Below are 18,174 nucleotides of genomic sequence, written 5' to 3'. Positions count from 1 at the left end.
ATGAAAGCTATGTGCTTAATGGAAATAATGCAAACTCTGTGTGTGCTGACATATGGGTTTGCCATTCTATCGGTAAACAACGAATAACAAGTGTGTAATAATATCTTGATGAGCTTTTAGAGTCCCTCGTGAACATGTCAACATCATGGTAAAAACATCGACAGACTTTGCAGACTTTTTGTGGGACTGCATTGGAGCATGACATGCGATTGCCAATACGATAAAGAGGAAAACCTATCCGGAGGAAATGTCATTTTTCAAAAATCAGTGTCTTCCAGCTTCCTTGGCTTTACTTTGGAATTCAGCGCCGAATTACGAGTAATGATTAATGATTCAGCTAATTACGATACGCAATAGTAATTCCTTGCCAACCAAGTGACACAAACAACTTTATACGATGCACAATATTGGTGTGTCCATCTTGCAAGAGGTCTACTAACCCTAGTGGCTATATATACCATACGTATTTTGTACTTTCAGAAAGGAGAAAAGCAGAGTGCCATTCGTAATAACCTGCTGCGTGCGAGAGGTTGAAAGAAGAGGCATAAATGAGGTTGGCATCTACAGGGTGTCTGGCTCCACATCAGATGTTCAGAGACTGAAAAGGACATTTGAGAACGGTTAGTGGAAATTGAATTAATCACTCAAATTTGCGCGTTTGCATGGGGCATGCATGTGGGCACTCTCAAACACCGAATTGTTTTCAGCCACATTATGCCCATCGTTATACCGTATGTGTCAGGATTTGAAATTCGTCTTATATATAACGTCTGCATCAAATAGAGGAAAAGTATTTTGCGAGAATACAATGTGAAACATGTAGTTTCCAGCGTCTTGGAATGGGTGGGGTTCTGAAGACAGTCCCGAGTGGTGTTTCAAGTGCGACGTTCCTCAGAACTCTGTATACATACATATTCGAAAGTGGATGAGGTTAGAATTAGTAACAGGAGCTTATTATCAGGAATCCAAATTCACTAATTTTATGTGGGAGGTTGTCACCTATGTAGGTCATCACAGAACCATGTAATACCATTTACTTCAGATCCATATGAAGCTGAGCAACTGATGAAAGAAGTTGATGTCAACAACGTAACTGGCCTTCTAAAACTGTACCTGCGTGAGCTACCAGAAGCGCTCTTCACAGATGCCCTCTATCCCAAGTTGTTTGAAGCGTTCAGTAAGTGTAATTTCCATGGTTTTCCGTCGGTGCCTCATTCCAGGCAGCTTTGTGTTTAAGAGATCTCTTGTATGCTCTGTGTTTGTCAAAATGTGTAGGTTAATCTCACTCCCAAGGTGGAAATATGAAATAGTATTGAAAGTAGCTCCACTTTGACCCCCCTGGGAAATATCCTGGTGTCACTGGTCACAACACAAAGCTCTTATACTTTTCGCAGATTCATTGTGTTTACGCTTCATCCTTCTGCTTTCAGACAAGCACGACCAGGAGGAAAAGCGACAGATGCTACTGGGGTTATTCGCCAAGCTCCCAGAAATCAATCAGAACGTCACTGTGTTCCTTATTGACCACATGGTGAAGTAAGTGCTCATCAATTCAGTTATGTAGGGCATAGCATGAGTGATGTGAGGCAACCACATTGAAGGCTGCACGACTTGTACTGTGCTCAACTTGCACACAGACAGGCAGCACAATGCTAAGTACCACTGTGCTGTCTCTGTGTTGTCCATGATTTTAGTGGTTTTAAGATGAGTGAAGGACAGTGTTTTGAAGGGTTGAATTATGAGTGTGAGTTAAAAGTACGAGTACAAGAAAAAAAAAAGTTGTCGGAAACCAGCTGTCACATTGCATATGTCGTTCGTGCTACAAAAAACTGGTGATGCCACTAGAAAATTTATCCACATGTTGCGTTTCTCTCTCGTATATATTAGACGAGTAAATTCCTACAAAACATTCTTTTAAAGGATTAACAGCAACGAAGCGCAGAACAAGATGTCACTGCACAACCTCGCGACAGTATTCGGGCCGACCATCATTCGTCCGGCCAGCCATTCATCCAATCACAACCCGAGTGACCTTCTCACGACCAGCACAGTAGACGTGATGGCTCAGGCTGGCATTCTGTACTTTTTCCTGCGACGCAGGGCTGCGGGGATGCCCCTTCAGCTCGAAGCAGAGGCCGCTCCAGCCTCAAATCATTAGGTCGATGCAGCATTCAGTTTTGTAAGCGTTGTTCATTTGCACTCGAGCACTTGTGGTAAGAGACCACACACTGGCAGTTGTCGCCTGCACAGTGTGTGTGTGCGTGTGCCCGTCGCTGTTTACATTGTTCACCTAGTCTTCTTCAGAATGCCTCTCATTTTGTGTCTCAATTTTAGTTCTTTAATTTTGTGCGTTCTCTTACAACGAGGAAGAGGGCTGTCCGTCGTCGTTGATTAGTCTAAGTCATATCATGACGTGTACGGTTTGATACGCAAGAGCAGCTCTAAATGTTCTTTGTCGTGGTATTTGTTTCTCCTCAAAAGTGGAAGGTGCTCACTACATGATATTATTTTTTGTTTTAGTATTTTAGCTGAGTTTATTGTTTTTTTTTCCTTTCTCTTTCTCTTGATTCCCTCTGTCATGTGCAGTGTTTAATGAATGCTAACGCCACTGTATGGGTGATGGGACATTATAAATGAAGCTTTTTATCAAAATGTGGATGTAGTCAGAATAGAGATCAAACTGTTAGGAACAACAGCAGCAACAACTTTATTGCGACTATGATGACTAAGAGCATCTGGTTTGAAGCTTTCGTCCAGAGTCTGCACTGCATCAAGTCAAGGCCAGCTGGTGATGTGCTGACTCTGCACAAAAGCTTGTAAATTAATCTAGACTCTCCTGACTGTTTGAGTACTATTCGGACTACCTCCTTCATGGACTTCACGGTGCTTTTATATTTTGTCTGTTTACAAGGAATGAATTAAGAGAAACTGCAAGATTCATTCTAAATGCCCAAATATCCTTTATAACTTACACCAGAGCTGCATTTCCTTAGTCGGTCACTCAAGTGCACACATTGAGGTAGTTATGCACGCTGGATGCACTGTTGAGACTTTTTTTTGCGTTTACGTCTTAGGAAAAGCCACAGAGACTTTACGCCACTTTTTATATTCCGATCTTTACTCTCACCTTTCTGAAATGTGCTCCGCTTTTCTGATGGCTTTAGCTTGGTGACTTCACCTTCACCGGTGACTCACACAAGTTGGGTGGCTCTCTCGGGCCTGAATTTATGGCCTGTGTACTTGTATATTCGGACCACCACTTCGTGTGGTCGGCAAGTTGTCCAGCATCTACTGCAATATGAATGCCTGTAAATAGTCTATTTATTAATATAATTTTTAATGCTTCTCCAGTGTGCTTGCTACCGTAGTATAGCAGGTCTCGTCGTAATGCAACGATGTGTGACACTTCAGCACTTTTTAACCGACTTTTCTCTAGAGAAGGGGGCAGGTAGTAAGGTTAGAGACGAGACACCGTTTTTACCACAAAAACTAATTTTTGCAGGTTGTGATGCACATCTTGGCCATAATGCCATAGGGCCTATATTTTGTGGACATGTGATGAAGGGCAAGGGAAGCTGTCACACGAAAACATAAACGAGTCAGACTTGTGTAAGCAGTGAATAGATAAATGGTTAGCTATCATTTTGATATTGCTCTCTGGGGACATCACAGTGACAATATGCATTGTTCTATACATTGTCTATGTAGACAAAACATATTGTCTACATAGACAATATGTTTTGTGAACTTGCAAAAGTGAGGCATTATTATGGTTGTGCACACAATGGTTGAAGTACAGAGTGATGATGGCTGAAGACATGCATTGCTGTACCAAAAAAAGTAAATTATAACTTTTTTCTTGCAAGATTTGTAGTTTTGGTTCGTGGTCAGTGAGGGATCCAGTTGCTTCACACTTACTGCATGAATAAAGTAAAATCTATCGACATTGCTTATAGATATGTATTGGCAAGGCAGTGTCCAAAAAGTGAAACATACATCAAAAAGTGTAATTTAGACACTTGTCTTGTTTGAAGCATGTGACTGCAGCCACAAAACTCCTTCTCAAAGGACAAATATTTTATGTAAGCAGGTAATTTTTTAATCCTCTATAGAATAGTTCTGAATCAGTCTTCCAGATTTCATTGAGCTAGATACCATTGTTTAAATAAATTGGACTTTCAAGCAAACCTGACCCTTAATATACAAGAATTCCATACTGAGTAAAAAGACCCTGAGGTTTTGCAGTTTGTAAAATTTAGCTATAAACCAGGCTCTACATATGCTTGTGTACCTAGAGGCAGCTATACTGCATAGCACTCATAATGATATGGGTTCAAACTAGAGGGATCAAGCTTTCAGGTGATATGCTATTCCCCATATGCACAGAGTTTTTCTTTTCTTTTCTTTTTTTTTTTTTTTGTGCAAACTTATTTTGTGGTGGGAATATTTACTTCTGTGTAAATAGGTGTTCACACATCAGTGGTAGCAAAACTCATCTATGCAATCGACCCATTTCCAGTATCATATTTTTTTTAGCATGTCTTGAAAATTTCTGTAGGGTAGTACCCTTACCATATGTGTACATCTTCTACATTGCACTCTGGGACCAGGCCATGCTTGAGCTGAGGGCACCTAAGATTTGGATATGGTTCATCATGGCTCTTTTTTTTAGCACACGTGGGTTACAAAGATGTAAATGTTGGCATTCTGCTTTTCCTTCTTTTCTATGAGTGAGTGAACTGCTTTGGAGACCAGTCTTTTTTTGCAGTTCTTTGGAGTGGTAGTGTGTCTTTTGTTGTTGTTGTTGTTTTTTTTCCTGCAACATGAACATGCCTTACATAGCCTTACTTTGTTATTGTGTGAAAATTCACAAGTTCACCACCACTGCCATTTTCATCACCACTAAGTCATGTAGATATAATCTGGCATCTATAGGAGAAGAAGGCGTTAAATGGTGCTGTTTGTTTCGAACAGCTTATTTGGTAACAGCTACATATATTTCTTTGTATGGAGTTTCATTCATCATTGTACACATATTACTTCTAGTTGGTAAGAAAATTTTAGTGGTCTCCACCTTTGCCTTTTATATTAACTACATTCATCATTGTGTTGCATTGCAATTTAGTTGCTGAACAGTGCAGACAATTGTCTCTGCCACATTGTAGGTTATCTCGAATAACTTTGCCCTCAGATTTTCCATTATATTCACTGTGGTGTGTAAGTTATCTGTAAATAGATGTGATATATGGCTTTTGTATGTGTCTGGCCACAGATTTGGCGCTCACTGACAGTTTGTACAGAAATAAAAAAATTTTGAAATGGTACACAGCCTCATCAGTCATAGTTATTATTATTATCATCATCATCATCATCGTCAGTCAAGTTCGATTAAATTAAATGCTATTTTGAGTAATGTGGCCTCACCTTGAAGTCGCTCCTGTGAGCCATATCATCACCACCATTTTCCCCGTGTACTGGACCAACTGGGCTCTAGAGCACTAATAAGCATTTATTTTGCCTGATTCGATCCCTCATGTTACTTATGTTAACACCTTGTCTGGCTAAACTGGGATGCCAGCAGGGCCACCGCATTTACCATCAACGACCAGCAGAGCCACGTCAACATCGTGCAGTCGACCGGACCAGCTGAAGATTCTTCGAACGACAAGGCAAGACAATTCCTTTTCTGTTTGGTCCATGATCATTCCGCTGTTCCATTTCCTTCGTATTCCACACATAGTTAAGATTATTCCGTTCAGTCACTCAGTTCCTTGGGGAGTTGCTCGAGGACAGTTTTGAGCAGGGGTGGACACGGACCATCACTTTGGTGGGGGAACCAGCTGGTCCCGCTTGCACGGACGTTGAGGCTAGTCCTGCTGTACTCCGTAGCTTTCGCAGCGCCAAAGTACTAAAAGAAAGACAAAAGCATCAAGGACAGTAGCTTGCGCAAAGAGCACTAGCGAAGCCACAGAGTAGAGCACTGAGTGTTCGCTCAAGCGGGCCTGGTTAGGTATGACTACCTCCCACGCCGAGACAGGGAAGAGACACAGGTTCGAACCGCCGCACCGGCTACGTTGTCTGGGGTTTTTCCTGAGATTTTCTGGCAGACTTTCCAGGTGAATGTCGGCCCAGGATGCACACTAACCCCACTTTGTCCCCCCGCTCCTTCCGGCTGTCCACTCTCTGTCTGTCCATGTTTGTACGCTGCTTATAACCACAGCTGCTTCGCGGCGCTAACACGAAATTCAGTACAGTATTAATAAATAAAATAAATAAAACTCCGTAGCTTTTTTGTCGAAGCGCCTGGTGGGGAAGGAAGGAGAGGGCAACCCAATGTATAAACTACGGGTTTGTGTGTGTGGAGGGGGAATAACAGTGCTCATATTGAGCACACAATACACGGTAGAAAGTGCACTTTATTCTGCAGGAGGTACGAGAAAGAAACAAGGACCTCCAGAATCTGGCCTAGGAAGATGCCAAGGGGTCAGCCATACAGTTTTTACAATTTATGTAAAAAAGCAATATAGCGCCTGAATATAGCGCTGAAATTTAAGCACACGTACCGAGAAGAAGATGCTCTTCATATTGCACGTGGAATTCGACAGGAACAAGTACCTCCGGAGTCTGGCGTTACAACACAGGTGAAAGAGGAAAGCCTCACATATTTTTATGATTTTTGAAAAAAAAAAGCAAAGTGCTAAAATTGAGCTGAAATAAAGGGGTCACGACAGGTGATCCCAGATTATTCCAAATAAACGTAGTTCTTCGCACCGATGTCAACCTGCACTGAGAGTTTCACTCTGTGCAAGTTCAATTTTTGCGTACGAGAGGGTAATATGGGCGGAGAAATCACATTTGCAGCGTTCCTCCACTCACCGGTCGGCGCGGAGTAACCAACGTGCTCGATGTTGTGGTCGCGGTTACTTCGTTGCTTCCTTCCCACGTGGGCCCTCCTCGGTGGTGGTGGTGAAAGTGCTCGCCGTTGTGGGCCTCACAGAGGTGGGTAACGTCACGACTGACGCCCTGGGGAATGTGTGTCCTCGGCCGACTTCTAAGGGAACTGTGCCGATATATGTCTGAAAGCGTCTGAGGAAAACCTCGTCCTCGCCCAGTCTGTTGTGCTGGGCGGCGGCCAATCATGTGCCGCGTACGTCAGAAGCTGGGGGAAAAGGGGGAAATGAGGAGATATGCGGAAGCGTGACCCACTTGCAGAGCGGTAAAGGTAACCCCTTGGTACTTTCTGAGGCCAAATTTCCAAGGTTCCTCTATCTTAGCAATTCCACCTGCAAAATAAAGAGCACATTCTACTGAGCATGTGTGCTTAATTTCAGCTCATTCTGAGCACTTTTATTTTTTTGCTGAAAATGGAAAAAAAGGTAAGACTAACCCCTTGGTACTTTCTGAGGCCAAATTTCAAATGTTCCTTTATCTTAGCAATTCCACCTGCAAAATAAAGAACACCTTCTACTGAGCACGTGTGCTTAATTTCAGCTCATTCTGAGCACTTTTATTTTTTTGCTGAAAATGGAAAAAAAGGTAAGACTAACCCCTTGGTACTTTCTGAGGCCAAATTTCCAAGGTTCCTCTATCTTAGCAATTCCACCTGCAAAATAAAGAGCACCTTCTACTGAGCACGTGTGCTTAATTTCAGCTCATTCTGAGCACTTTTATTTTTTTGCTGAAAATGGAAAAAAAAGGTAAGACTAACCCCTTGGTACTTTCTGAGGCCAAATTTCAAATGTTCCTTTATCTTAGCAATTCCACCTGCAAAATAAAGAGCACATTCTACTGAGCACGTGTGCTTAATTTCAGCTCATTCTGAGCACTTTTATTTTTTTGCTGAAAATGGAAAAAAAGGTAAGACTAACCCCTTGGTACTTTCTGAGGCCAAATTTCAAATGTTCCTCTATCTTAGCAATTCCACCTGCAAAATAAAGAGCACATTCTACTGAGCACGTGTGCTTAATTTCAGCTCATTCTGAGCACTTTTATTTTTTTGCTGAAAATGGAAAAAAAGTAAGACCCCTTGGTACTTTCTGAGGCCAAATTTCAAATGTTCCTCTATCTTAGCAATTCCACCTGCAAAATAAAGAACACCTTCTACTGAGCACGTGTGCTTAATTTCAGCTCATTCTGAGCACTTTTATTTTTTTGCTGAAAATGGAAAAAAAGGTAAGACTAACCCCTTGGTACTTTCTGAGGCCAAATTTCCAAGGTTCCTCTATCTTAGCAATTCCACCTGCAAAATAAAGAGCACATTCTACTGAGCACGTGTGCTTAATTTCAGCTCATTCTGAGCACTTTTATTTTTTTGCTGAAAATGAAAAAAAAGGTAAGACTAACCCCTTGGTACTTTCTGAGGCCAGATTTCAAATGTTCCTTTATCTTAGCAATTCCACCTGCAAAATAAAGAGCACCTTCTACTGAGCTCGTGTGCTTAATTTCAGCTCATTCTGAGCACTTTTATTTTTTTGCTGAAAATGGAAAAAAAGGTAAGACTAACCCCTTGGTACTTTCTGAGGCCAAATTTCAAATGTTCCTCTATCTTAGCAATTCCACCTGCAAAATAAAGAGCACCTTCTACTGAGCACGTGTGCTTAATTTCAGCTCATTCTGAGCACTTTTATTTTTTTGCTGAAAATGAAAAAAAAGGTAAGACCCCTTGGTACTTTCTGAGGCCAAATTTCAAATGTTCCTCTATCTTAGCAATTCCACCTGCAAAATAAAGAACACCTTCTACTGAGCACGTGTGCTTAATTTCAGCTCATTCTGAGCACTTTTATTTTTTTGCTGAAAATGAAAAAAAAGGTAAGACTAACCCCTTGGTACTTTCTGAGGCCAAATTTCCAAGGTTCCTCTATCTTAGCAATTCCACCTGCAAAATAAAGAGCACATTCTACTGAGCACGTGTGCTTAATTTCAGCTCATTCTGAGCACTTTTATTTTTTTGCTGAAAATGGAAAAAAAAGGTAAGACTAACCCCTTGGTACTTTCTGAGGCCAAATTTCAAATGTTCCTTTATCTTAGCAATTCCACCTGCAAAATAAAGAGCACCTTCTACTGAGCTCGTGTGCTTAATTTCAGCTCATTCTGAGCACTTTTATTTTTTTGCTGAAAATGGAAAAAAAGGTAAGACTAACCCCTTGGTACTTTCTGAGGCCAGATTTCAAATGTTCCTTTATCTTAGCAATTCCACCTGCAAAATAAAGAGCACCTTCTACTGAGCACGTGTGCTTAATTTCAGCTCATTCTGAGCACTTTTATTTTTTTGCTGAAAATGGAAAAAAAGGTAAGACTAACCCCTTGGTACTTTCTGAGGCCAGATTTCAAATGTTCCTTTATCTTAGCAATTCCACCTGCAAAATAAAGAGCACCTTCTACTGAGCTCGTGTGCTTAATTTCAGCTCATTCTGAGCACTTTTATTTTTTTGCTGAAAATGGAAAAAAAGGTAAGACTAACCCCTTGGTACTTTCTGAGGCCAAATTTCAAATGTTCCTCTATCTTAGCAATTCCACCTGCAAAATAAAGAGCACCTTCTACTGAGCTCGTGTGCTTAATTTCAGCTCATTCTGAGCACTTTTATTTTTTTGCTGAAAATGGAAAAAAAGGTAAGACTAACCCCTTGGTACTTTCTGAGGCCAGATTTCAAATGTTCCTTTATCTTAGCAATTCCACCTGCAAAATAAAGAGCACCTTCTACTGAGCTCGTGTGCTTAATTTCAGCTCATTCTGAGCACTTTTATTTTTTTGCTGAAAATGGAAAAAAAGGTAAGACTAACCCCTTGGTACTTTCTGAGGCCACATTTCAAATGTTCCTCTATCTTAGCAATTCCACCTGCAAAATAAAGAGCACCTTCTACTGAGCACGTGTGCTTAATTTCAGCTCATTCTGAGCACTTTTATTTTTTTGCTGAAAATGGAAAAAAAGGTAAGACTAACCCCTTGGTACTTTCTGAGGCCAGATTTCAAATGTTCCTCTATCTTAGCAATTCCACCTGCAAAATAAAGAGCACCTTCTACTGAGCACGTGTGCTTAATTTCAGCTCATTCTGAGCACTTTTATTTTTTTGCTGAAAATGGAAAAAAAGGTAAGACTAACCCCTTGGTACTTTCTGAGGCCAAATTTCCAAGGTTCCTCTATCTTAGCAATTCCACCTGCAAAATAAAGAGCACCTTCTACTGAGCTCGTGTGCTTAATTTCAGCTCATTCTGAGCACTTTTATTTTTTTGCTGAAAATGGAAAAAAAGGTAAGACTAACCCCTTGGTACTTTCTGAGGCCAAATTTCAAATGTTCCTCTATCTTAGCAATTCCACCTGCAAAATAAAGAGCACCTTCTACTGAGCACGTGTGCTTAATTTCAGCTCATTCTGAGCACTTTTATTTTTTTGCTGAAAATGGAAAAAAAGGTAAGACTAACCCCTTGGTACTTTCTGAGGCCAGATTTCAAATGTTCCTTTATCTTAGCAATTCCACCTGCAAAATAAAGAGCACCTTCTACTGAGCTCGTGTGCTTAATTTCAGCTCATTCTGAGCACTTTTATTTTTTTGCTGAAAATGGAAAAAAAGGTAAGACTAACCCCTTGGTACTTTCTGAGGCCAAATTTCCAAGGTTCCTCTATCTTAGCAATTCCACCTGCAAAATAAAGAGCACCTTCTACTGAGCACGTGTGCTTAATTTCAGCTCATTCTGAGCACTTTTATTTTTTTGCTGAAAATGGAAAAAAAGGTAAGACTAACCCCTTGGTACTTTCTGAGGCCAGATTTCAAATGTTCCTTTATCTTAGCAATTCCACCTGCAAAATAAAGAGCACCTTCTACTGAGCTCGTGTGCTTAATTTCAGCTCATTCTGAGCACTTTTATTTTTTTGCTGAAAATGGAAAAAAAGGTAAGACTAACCCCTTGGTACTTTCTGAGGCCAAATTTCAAATGTTCCTCTATCTTAGCAATTCCACCTGCAAAATAAAGAGCACCTTCTACTGAGCACGTGTGCTTAATTTCAGCTCATTCTGAGCACTTTTATTTTTTTGCTGAAAATGGAAAAAAAGGTAAGACTAACCCCTTGGTACTTTCTGAGGCCAGATTTCAAATGTTCCTTTATCTTAGCAATTCCACCTGCAAAATAAAGAGCACCTTCTACTGAGCTCGTGTGCTTAATTTCAGCTCATTCTGAGCACTTTTATTTTTTTGCTGAAAATGGAAAAAAAGGTAAGACTAACCCCTTGGTACTTTCTGAGGCCACATTTCAAATGTTCCTCTATCTTAGCAATTCCACCTGCAAAATAAAGAGCACCTTCTACTGAGCACGTGTGCTTAATTTCAGCTCATTCTGAGCACTTTTATTTTTTTGCTGAAAATGGAAAAAAAGGTAAGACTAACCCCTTGGTACTTTCTGAGGCCAGATTTCAAATGTTCCTCTATCTTAGCAATTCCACCTGCAAAATAAAGAGCACCTTCTACTGAGCTCGTGTGCTTAATTTCAGCTCATTCTGAGCACTTTTATTTTTTTGCTGAAAATGGAAAAAAAGGTAAGACTAACCCCTTGGTAGTTTCTGAGGCCAAATTTCAAATGTTCCTCTATCTTAGCAATTCCACCTGCAAAATAAAGAGCACCTTCTACTGAGCACGTGTGCTTAATTTCAGCTCATTCTGAGCACTTTTATTTTTTTGCTGAAAATGGAAAAAAAGGTAAGACTAACCCCTTGGTACTTTCTGAGGCCAAATTTCAAATGTTCCTCTATCTTAGCAATTCCACCTGCAAAATAAAGAGCACATTCTACTGAGCAGGTGTGCTTAATTTCAGATTAATTTCAGCGGATACCACACGGATGCGATACTGCTAATGTTATCCGCGCTCGGTTCCGTAGTCATGACCTTCTGCTGCACTTTTACCCACGTGTAGCGTGTACTGCGTGTGACTTTCTCGTATTACAAATTGGATCACAAACGCATAACTTGACCAAGTCTCTGGACTCCTAAGTATGAAATAACCCTTCCTGATCCACAAGGCGGAGAAGACGCTTCTCCGTATAATATTACTGAGTGTCCAGTTAATTTCTGCAATCAACGCTTTGTAGACGACCCAAAACATCATAGTTGGACCAGGGTGTGCCTCCTTCGCTGGGGCCGTGATGGCTGAGACTGCGTCGTGCAGCGTCGTGGAGGTATCAACTCGCGTGAAGGTGTCCGATAAGAGATCTTCGCGGCAGCCGAAAGCGTGATGCTGAGAGTGGAACAGGGCTGGTATAGAGCGACGGTCCCTTCCTGACTGTAAAATGAGGGCGGTCGGCAATTTGCGCGGCTCTAAACCATTATTCTCGCTCATTTTTTTTAAAGAGCTGTTAGCAATGCAACGGCGAATTCTTTTTTTTTATGGTTTCGGGTATGTCCTGCAAGGGCTGTCTATTTTTTGCACAAAAATGTTACCTTGACTTGGTAAAATTTCGAGTTGAATTCAGAAATCGCAACTTCCTGCTAAAGAAAGCAAATTAAAGTAGCCCTATAAGTTCTTGGCAAAAGTACGTTCCTCGAAGATGAAAACGTTGACCCCGTCTTTTTCTTTTTTTTGTGTGTGGACAAGTTGATTTTTTATAGGGATTTATAAAACCGTCAGGGGGGAACTCCCTGTATATAGTTACTCATAGGGACATATCCATTCTACGTAGTTCCGTATAGCCCAGCCAAGTCTCCATTCGTGAATCACGGACACCGCGTGCGTGAGGAAAGGCTGGTGCCTTTCATACGGTCCTTAAAACAAGTTTCAATAAGCTCAAATAGAAAATACACCTGTCGAGTTACGACTGTTCACTTGCCCCTGGATCTGTATTAAGAGAAGCATGTAGTCAGCATTTGCTGACTAACCGTCGCCAGAGCTCCGACCCTATCGAGCGACATCCCGTGCACGCTCACACGCGAACTTCCGCCGCGCGCATTCCCAAACATGACTGCGGTTCGCTCCGTCTGAATTCGGCTACTTACCACCAAGCCCGCGTAGCCCCCGAGCCCAATGCCTTGAAGCTAGGGAGAAGCATGGCCTCGCAGCCGCCGCCGTCGCCTGGGCCGGCGAGGGGTCCTTGTTTTCCCGGCTCGAAGGAAGAGGGCTACGGTTACGAACAGTGGGTCTCCATTGGCGACACCCACGAGGAGCAGTTCTGGGGTGACGAATTCCTCAACCCCAAGAGGAACCTGCGCTTTGAGCGCGACATCCGTGCCCAGGAGTATCCAAGACGAAGAACGCGAAGTCAACAAATAAAGGGCATTGAAGGACGGCACTCTGTCCAAGCCTCAACATGTACGGAGACATGTATGGTTCGCTCTCGACGTCAGGCGGCAGAATTTGACCGTACTTACAATCATCCAGAATGGATCACACAGAGTTCACACAGGATCACAGAAAGTAGTGTACAGCCTGTCGCCACCCAGTGTCCTGCATCCCAGTTTCCTGGCTTGGGTGATCGAATGGAGGTTGCTGTCCAACGACCTGGGCTTAGTGGGTTAACTTCAACCTGCACTGCCCTGGAATCGATCACTGGGACGTTGCAAGACACAATTGCGAAGACTCGTCAGTTGTCCATCGGAGATACGTTGCGGCTGGTACCTGCTGGAAACGGGGACGTCGTTACCGCGTACGTGGTTGATATAATCGAAGAGGCAGCGGAGTTTGACGATGATCGGAAAAAGAAGAAGAGGAAGAAGAAGAAAAAGAAGAAGAAGAAGAAAAAGAAGAAGAAAAAGAAGAAGAAGAAGAAGAAGAAGAAGAAGAAGAAGAAGAAGAAGAAGAAGAAGTCGAAGAAGAAGTCAAAAAAGAAAAAGAAGTCTAAGAAGAAAAAGAAGAAAACGAAATCTAAGAAGAAAGGTGAAGCAACAGTAGGAAAAGATAGCAGTCCCGCAACTGCTACACCGTCTTCAGGAAGCATGGCGAGCACTACCACTACAACCAGCGTGACAAAGCCAACAGAAAAAATCGGAGACGTGAAGTCCGATACAAAGACTGCTCCGGCAAAGCGAGAATTGAAAGTGCTGATCTCGAGGCCATCGGTGTCCAATATTGCTCCTGCCCCGATGCCCCCCGCAGCTTGGGCACGGACATCGATAATGAGATTGGCACCCGCCATTTCCCAGGTAAGTTCGCAATCACTCAAACGTCAAAACTTGACGAGAAAAGGCAGATGCGTCGTTGAGCACTGCAAGCGGCAGCGGAAGTTAGTTTTTGAAATTGAAAGCGTTTTGTAACGCACGGTGGTACTTAACAGTGAGTTTACCGCTCTTCCTTCAGCAAAAAAAAAAAAGCAAGGAGGAAAGGAGGGCGCTTTTCAAAATGGTGCCCTTCGCCGTCAAAGTTAATAAACTTTATCCCTGCAGACCTCGCAGTGTACCAACTGCGGTAACATCGTTCCTATGCCGCCTGCTATTGGTCAGCCGCCTGCCATGACGTTCTCCTCTCCTCAACAGCCCGGATCACAACCATCGTGGTCGTCCAGGTGGGAAAGTCGTGGGCGCTCTCCTCTCCAGTCTCCGCTACGACTGGTCGAAGACGAGTGGCCATCACCGGAAGTGTTGCCAGAGCCTAGGCGCCGACGGTCTCGTACCAGTTCCCGCAGGCGCCGGCGATCTAGATCGTCCAGGCGACGTTCCAGATCACGTTCATCAAAGCGACGCCGCAGAAGGTCACGGTCCTACAGTTCGAGCAGCTCTGAATATTCATCTTCGGATGATTTTTCACGCCGACGTAGACCGTACGATGCTGATCCACCTCCACCGCCTCCAATCGACCCCTTAGAAAGATACTACACGGAACCTGAGATTATTGGAAGACCAGGCAGACCGATGTATGCCAGTCCATTACCTGGTCTTTGGAAACGCGCAGGATCTTATCCATTTCGGAAAGCACGTTCCTACGACATAAGCCCTCCCAGTTTCCCGTGCTACAGAGAAGGAACTGGTGCTCGCACCGCGTCTCAAGTGCAAATGCCCGCCGTCGTCGAATCTGAAATTACGCTTGTACCTCAGAATTTACTTCAAGACACAGCTGTTCAGCCAGTGCCCCCACCCACTGGAGCCTCAGTGCAGTGTATCATGCGAAATTCTTTGCCCCAAGCAGCGCAGCTACAAGTTATACAGCCACAACCACCCCAAATTCCTTCAATGACACTAGGGACTCTGACCGCTACTGCTCTCCCCGTGGTACAGCCATCTCCCATAGCTCTTGCACAACTGTCAATGCCTGCGACAACCATATATTCGCAGCCACTCCCCGTAACACCGTATGTGTCTTCCGCACCCCTACTCGGTAGCGCGGCGTGGAATCCAAGCTTGCATCCCAATACGACGTCAAGTGCCACATTTTCCACGGATGACACGTGTGTCAAGGTGTCCGTGGACACTCAGCCGTCTTCTTCAAGTTACATGTCTTCAGGTCCTAGACCCATGGGCCTGTACACAAAACAGTCCGGTGACCCCTGGTGGTCACCCTATGGGTACATGAAGAAAATGAACCAACAGGGAAGCGCTGCAGTTACCTTCATCTTCCTTGTTGGCATTGTAGCATGCGTTGTAGCTATCCTCACTCGCTTCGGAGGCGTGCGGCCCCACATCCTACGGGAGTCGGTCGGTAGGGTGGATGAGGACTCTCGCGTCATGCACGGTCCGTGGACCAACCAAACGGGCGGCGGAACTCTTATGGAGCCTTACGCACTCTGTCGGACGTTGGAATGCCGAAGAGAAGGCTTGTTCCTGAAAAGCCTTGTCGACAACGCGGGAGCTTGCACGAACTTCTACGATTATGTGTGTGCGCGCCCCTGGAAGAAGGTTCATAACGAAGGATTGTCGTCCGCTGACCTTATGGTGAGGGACGTTGAGTCGTCCATTATTAGCTTCATCAAGGCCGGTAACCCAAAAGACGGGATAGCAGAAGGAGCCAGAGGCTTATGGAAAGGGTGCATGGATGTTGACACCATCAGGAAGCTCGGCAAGAAGCCGTTTACCGAAGTTCTCAAGAAAGTTGGGTTGGATGGATGGCCATACGGGCTTGCTGCTAATGTCACAGGGAAAGACGTTTGGAATGTGTCTGGGGCTTTGGTGCGTCTGTTAAGTCTGAGCACTTTTCTAACTTTCGTCGCCGAACCGATCACCACCAACAACGCGGCTCTGGTAACTGTTCGGGAACAGACCCTGCAGACATCTACTGCCTATTTCCACGACAATGGCACAATCGGGGAGTTATTTAAAAGAATCAGAAGTAGACTAAGTTTTCTGGGTCCACACAACGAAATGGATGAAATTGTCAGTGACATCGTGGCATTTCTAAGAAGTATTTCCAAACCGAGAGACTTTGAAGGTGACAAAGTAGCTGTCGACAATCCAACTGACTTTCAAACTTTCGTATCATCCGCTTTATCGGGCATTTTAGATCTCAGTAATGGCACGATCATCAACATCCGCCACGGGGGAGCTGTGCAGGAGTTATACCAGAGGATACAGTCGACGCCACCCAGAGCGGTACTTAATTACCTGGGCTACGCTGTAGTGGACAATCTCTGGCTGTTCTCCCCGCAAGGACATTTATCACCGGAACAGATAAAAGCTAGAGAGCACGACTGCATTCGTATGGTTGAGCGGGCATTGCCGACACAGGTCCACTACCTAGGCTACGTGTCCATGAAGCATCACCTGGATATTGTTTTTTTCACTGATTTAGCCCACAATATAAAGCACCAGGTCATCAACTCCATACGAAATCTGTCCTGGATGGATACCAACACAAAAGCTCGCGCCGTGGAACGATTGTCAAGCACACGGGTCAAACCCTTCTTTCCGCAATGGATTTTACACAACCACACGCATACAGAAGCATCTCGTCCAAGCTCCACTCCACTGGAAGCTCTTGTCTCTTATCAATCAATAATGCAAAGCGCCTTCGAAGAATCCGTTAAAGCTCGAGTCATCAAGGAGGACGACCTCTGGATGGGATCAGTGTTTGACCAGGACTGCACATATGACGAAGAACGCAACGTGCTTTTCCTACCACTGTCTATGGCGAACACAACAAAGGGCGTGACGAAACTCTTCCTCTATTTCCACATACCACATGTAGGAGTACAACTTGCAAGATGCCTTCTTGACGCCGTAGGCTCTCCGAAATACGCCAGTGTTTGGCCACAGCCCACTGCTCAAAAATTCGCGAATGTCCGCAAGTGCTTTGAAGGGTCTCACCCTTCTGGCACCGTCCCAGTCCAGGACCCCAGGAAAGGGCCGTCCATTACTGCTGGTGACATCTTCGAGCACGCCGCAATCATTCAAGCCCATAATGTTTTCACGCGCGGTATACGTAAGCTTAGCAAGGACTTTCAAGACTATCGATTAGAGAATGCCAAAGACTTGTCCGCTGAACAACTGTTCTACATCTACTACACCAGTGGAAGGTGTTATCGATATGGTGCTAAGTACGAAACATCCCGGCATGAAAATTCGCAGCTGGTGAACCTAGTTCTGTCGCACGACAGCTTATTCCACAAAGCGTTCAACTGCCGTCAGAATGAGACCATGAACCCGACGAAGCAATGCCACTTCTGGACGCGGTAACACTGGCAGTAAAAGTACTTAGTCTAGTGCCAAAGGTGTCCCTATGCAGCGGCAGTGGAATTCTTATTGGTCAGCGCCATTGAGAGTAACGTTCACACACTGTACACACACATTAGCGCAATAACGCAACGGAATGAGAATAAACCCCTAAGATGTTCATTCTTCTGGCATTATTTATTTACTCACAGGACCTGAGCATATCTGAGTGGCTTTGGTGTGCAATGAAGCAGGCACGTCATAAGAGCGGGTGCACATTTCCAGTACCTCAACGTCAAAAAGAGAATCGTGGATTGCAACGATAAAATAGCTTATATGTAGTTATATGAATATAATAATCGTCGTGTGCGGTGCATTTTTCACACTATGCTCCTCCGAGACGTCTCGGCATCCTGCTGCGGGCTTCGTGCAACCTGTGTCGGACGCCGAATCTGCCTACAGATACAGCGAATTAAACCATCTAAATCTTCATTAGGTGACTGTAGAAGCCACACTTCCACCCTATAGGTAGATCGTCTCTCTGAAATATATGGCCGAGGACTCTCTTGCATGAACTTCACCGAGGGAGAGAACTGTGACTGCCGCGTGGTGAATAA

At 43.9% G+C, this 18,174-nt stretch overlaps 2 protein-coding genes and 1 long non-coding RNA gene across 3 annotated transcripts in view; 2 read left to right on the top strand and 1 right to left on the bottom strand.

Moving 5' to 3' along the window:
- Window positions 1-5,324, top strand: part of LOC135370780 (active breakpoint cluster region-related protein-like) — a 51,944-nt gene extending 46,620 nt beyond the window's left edge. Inside the window, exons 20-23 of the mRNA XM_064604617.1 lie at window positions 481-620; window positions 1,043-1,177; window positions 1,431-1,536; window positions 1,921-5,324. Of these exons, the coding sequence (XP_064460687.1) occupies window positions 481-620; window positions 1,043-1,177; window positions 1,431-1,536; window positions 1,921-2,158 (619 nt within the window). The 3' untranslated portion in view covers window positions 2,159-5,324. The remainder of the gene's footprint in view (window positions 1-480; window positions 621-1,042; window positions 1,178-1,430; window positions 1,537-1,920) is intronic.
- Window positions 467-5,557, bottom strand: LOC135370785 (uncharacterized). The gene is made up of 4 exons (XR_010415452.1): window positions 5,425-5,557; window positions 3,364-3,432; window positions 3,128-3,306; window positions 467-598 (listed from the first exon to the last, which is right to left on the bottom strand). It is a non-coding gene; the product is annotated as an uncharacterized LOC135370785 (long non-coding RNA).
- Window positions 5,558-12,885: 7,328 nt separating this feature from the next.
- On the top strand, window positions 12,886-17,740 carry LOC135370778 (uncharacterized). Its single transcript, XM_064604613.1, has 2 exons — window positions 12,886-14,122; window positions 14,363-17,740. The coding sequence occupies exons 1-2, from the start codon at window positions 13,031-13,033 to the stop codon at window positions 17,579-17,581; spliced, it is 4,311 nt and encodes a 1,436-aa protein (XP_064460683.1). The 5' UTR covers window positions 12,886-13,030; the 3' UTR covers window positions 17,582-17,740.
- Window positions 17,741-18,174: the final 434 nt, after the last annotated feature.

Source organism: Ornithodoros turicata, chromosome 10 (assembly GCF_037126465.1).
Source record: "Ornithodoros turicata isolate Travis chromosome 10, ASM3712646v1, whole genome shotgun sequence".
Taxonomy (NCBI): domain Eukaryota; kingdom Metazoa; phylum Arthropoda; class Arachnida; order Ixodida; family Argasidae; genus Ornithodoros; species Ornithodoros turicata.
Note: the sequence above shows the minus strand (reverse complement) of the source record. Positions and strands in the feature narration are given on the sequence as shown.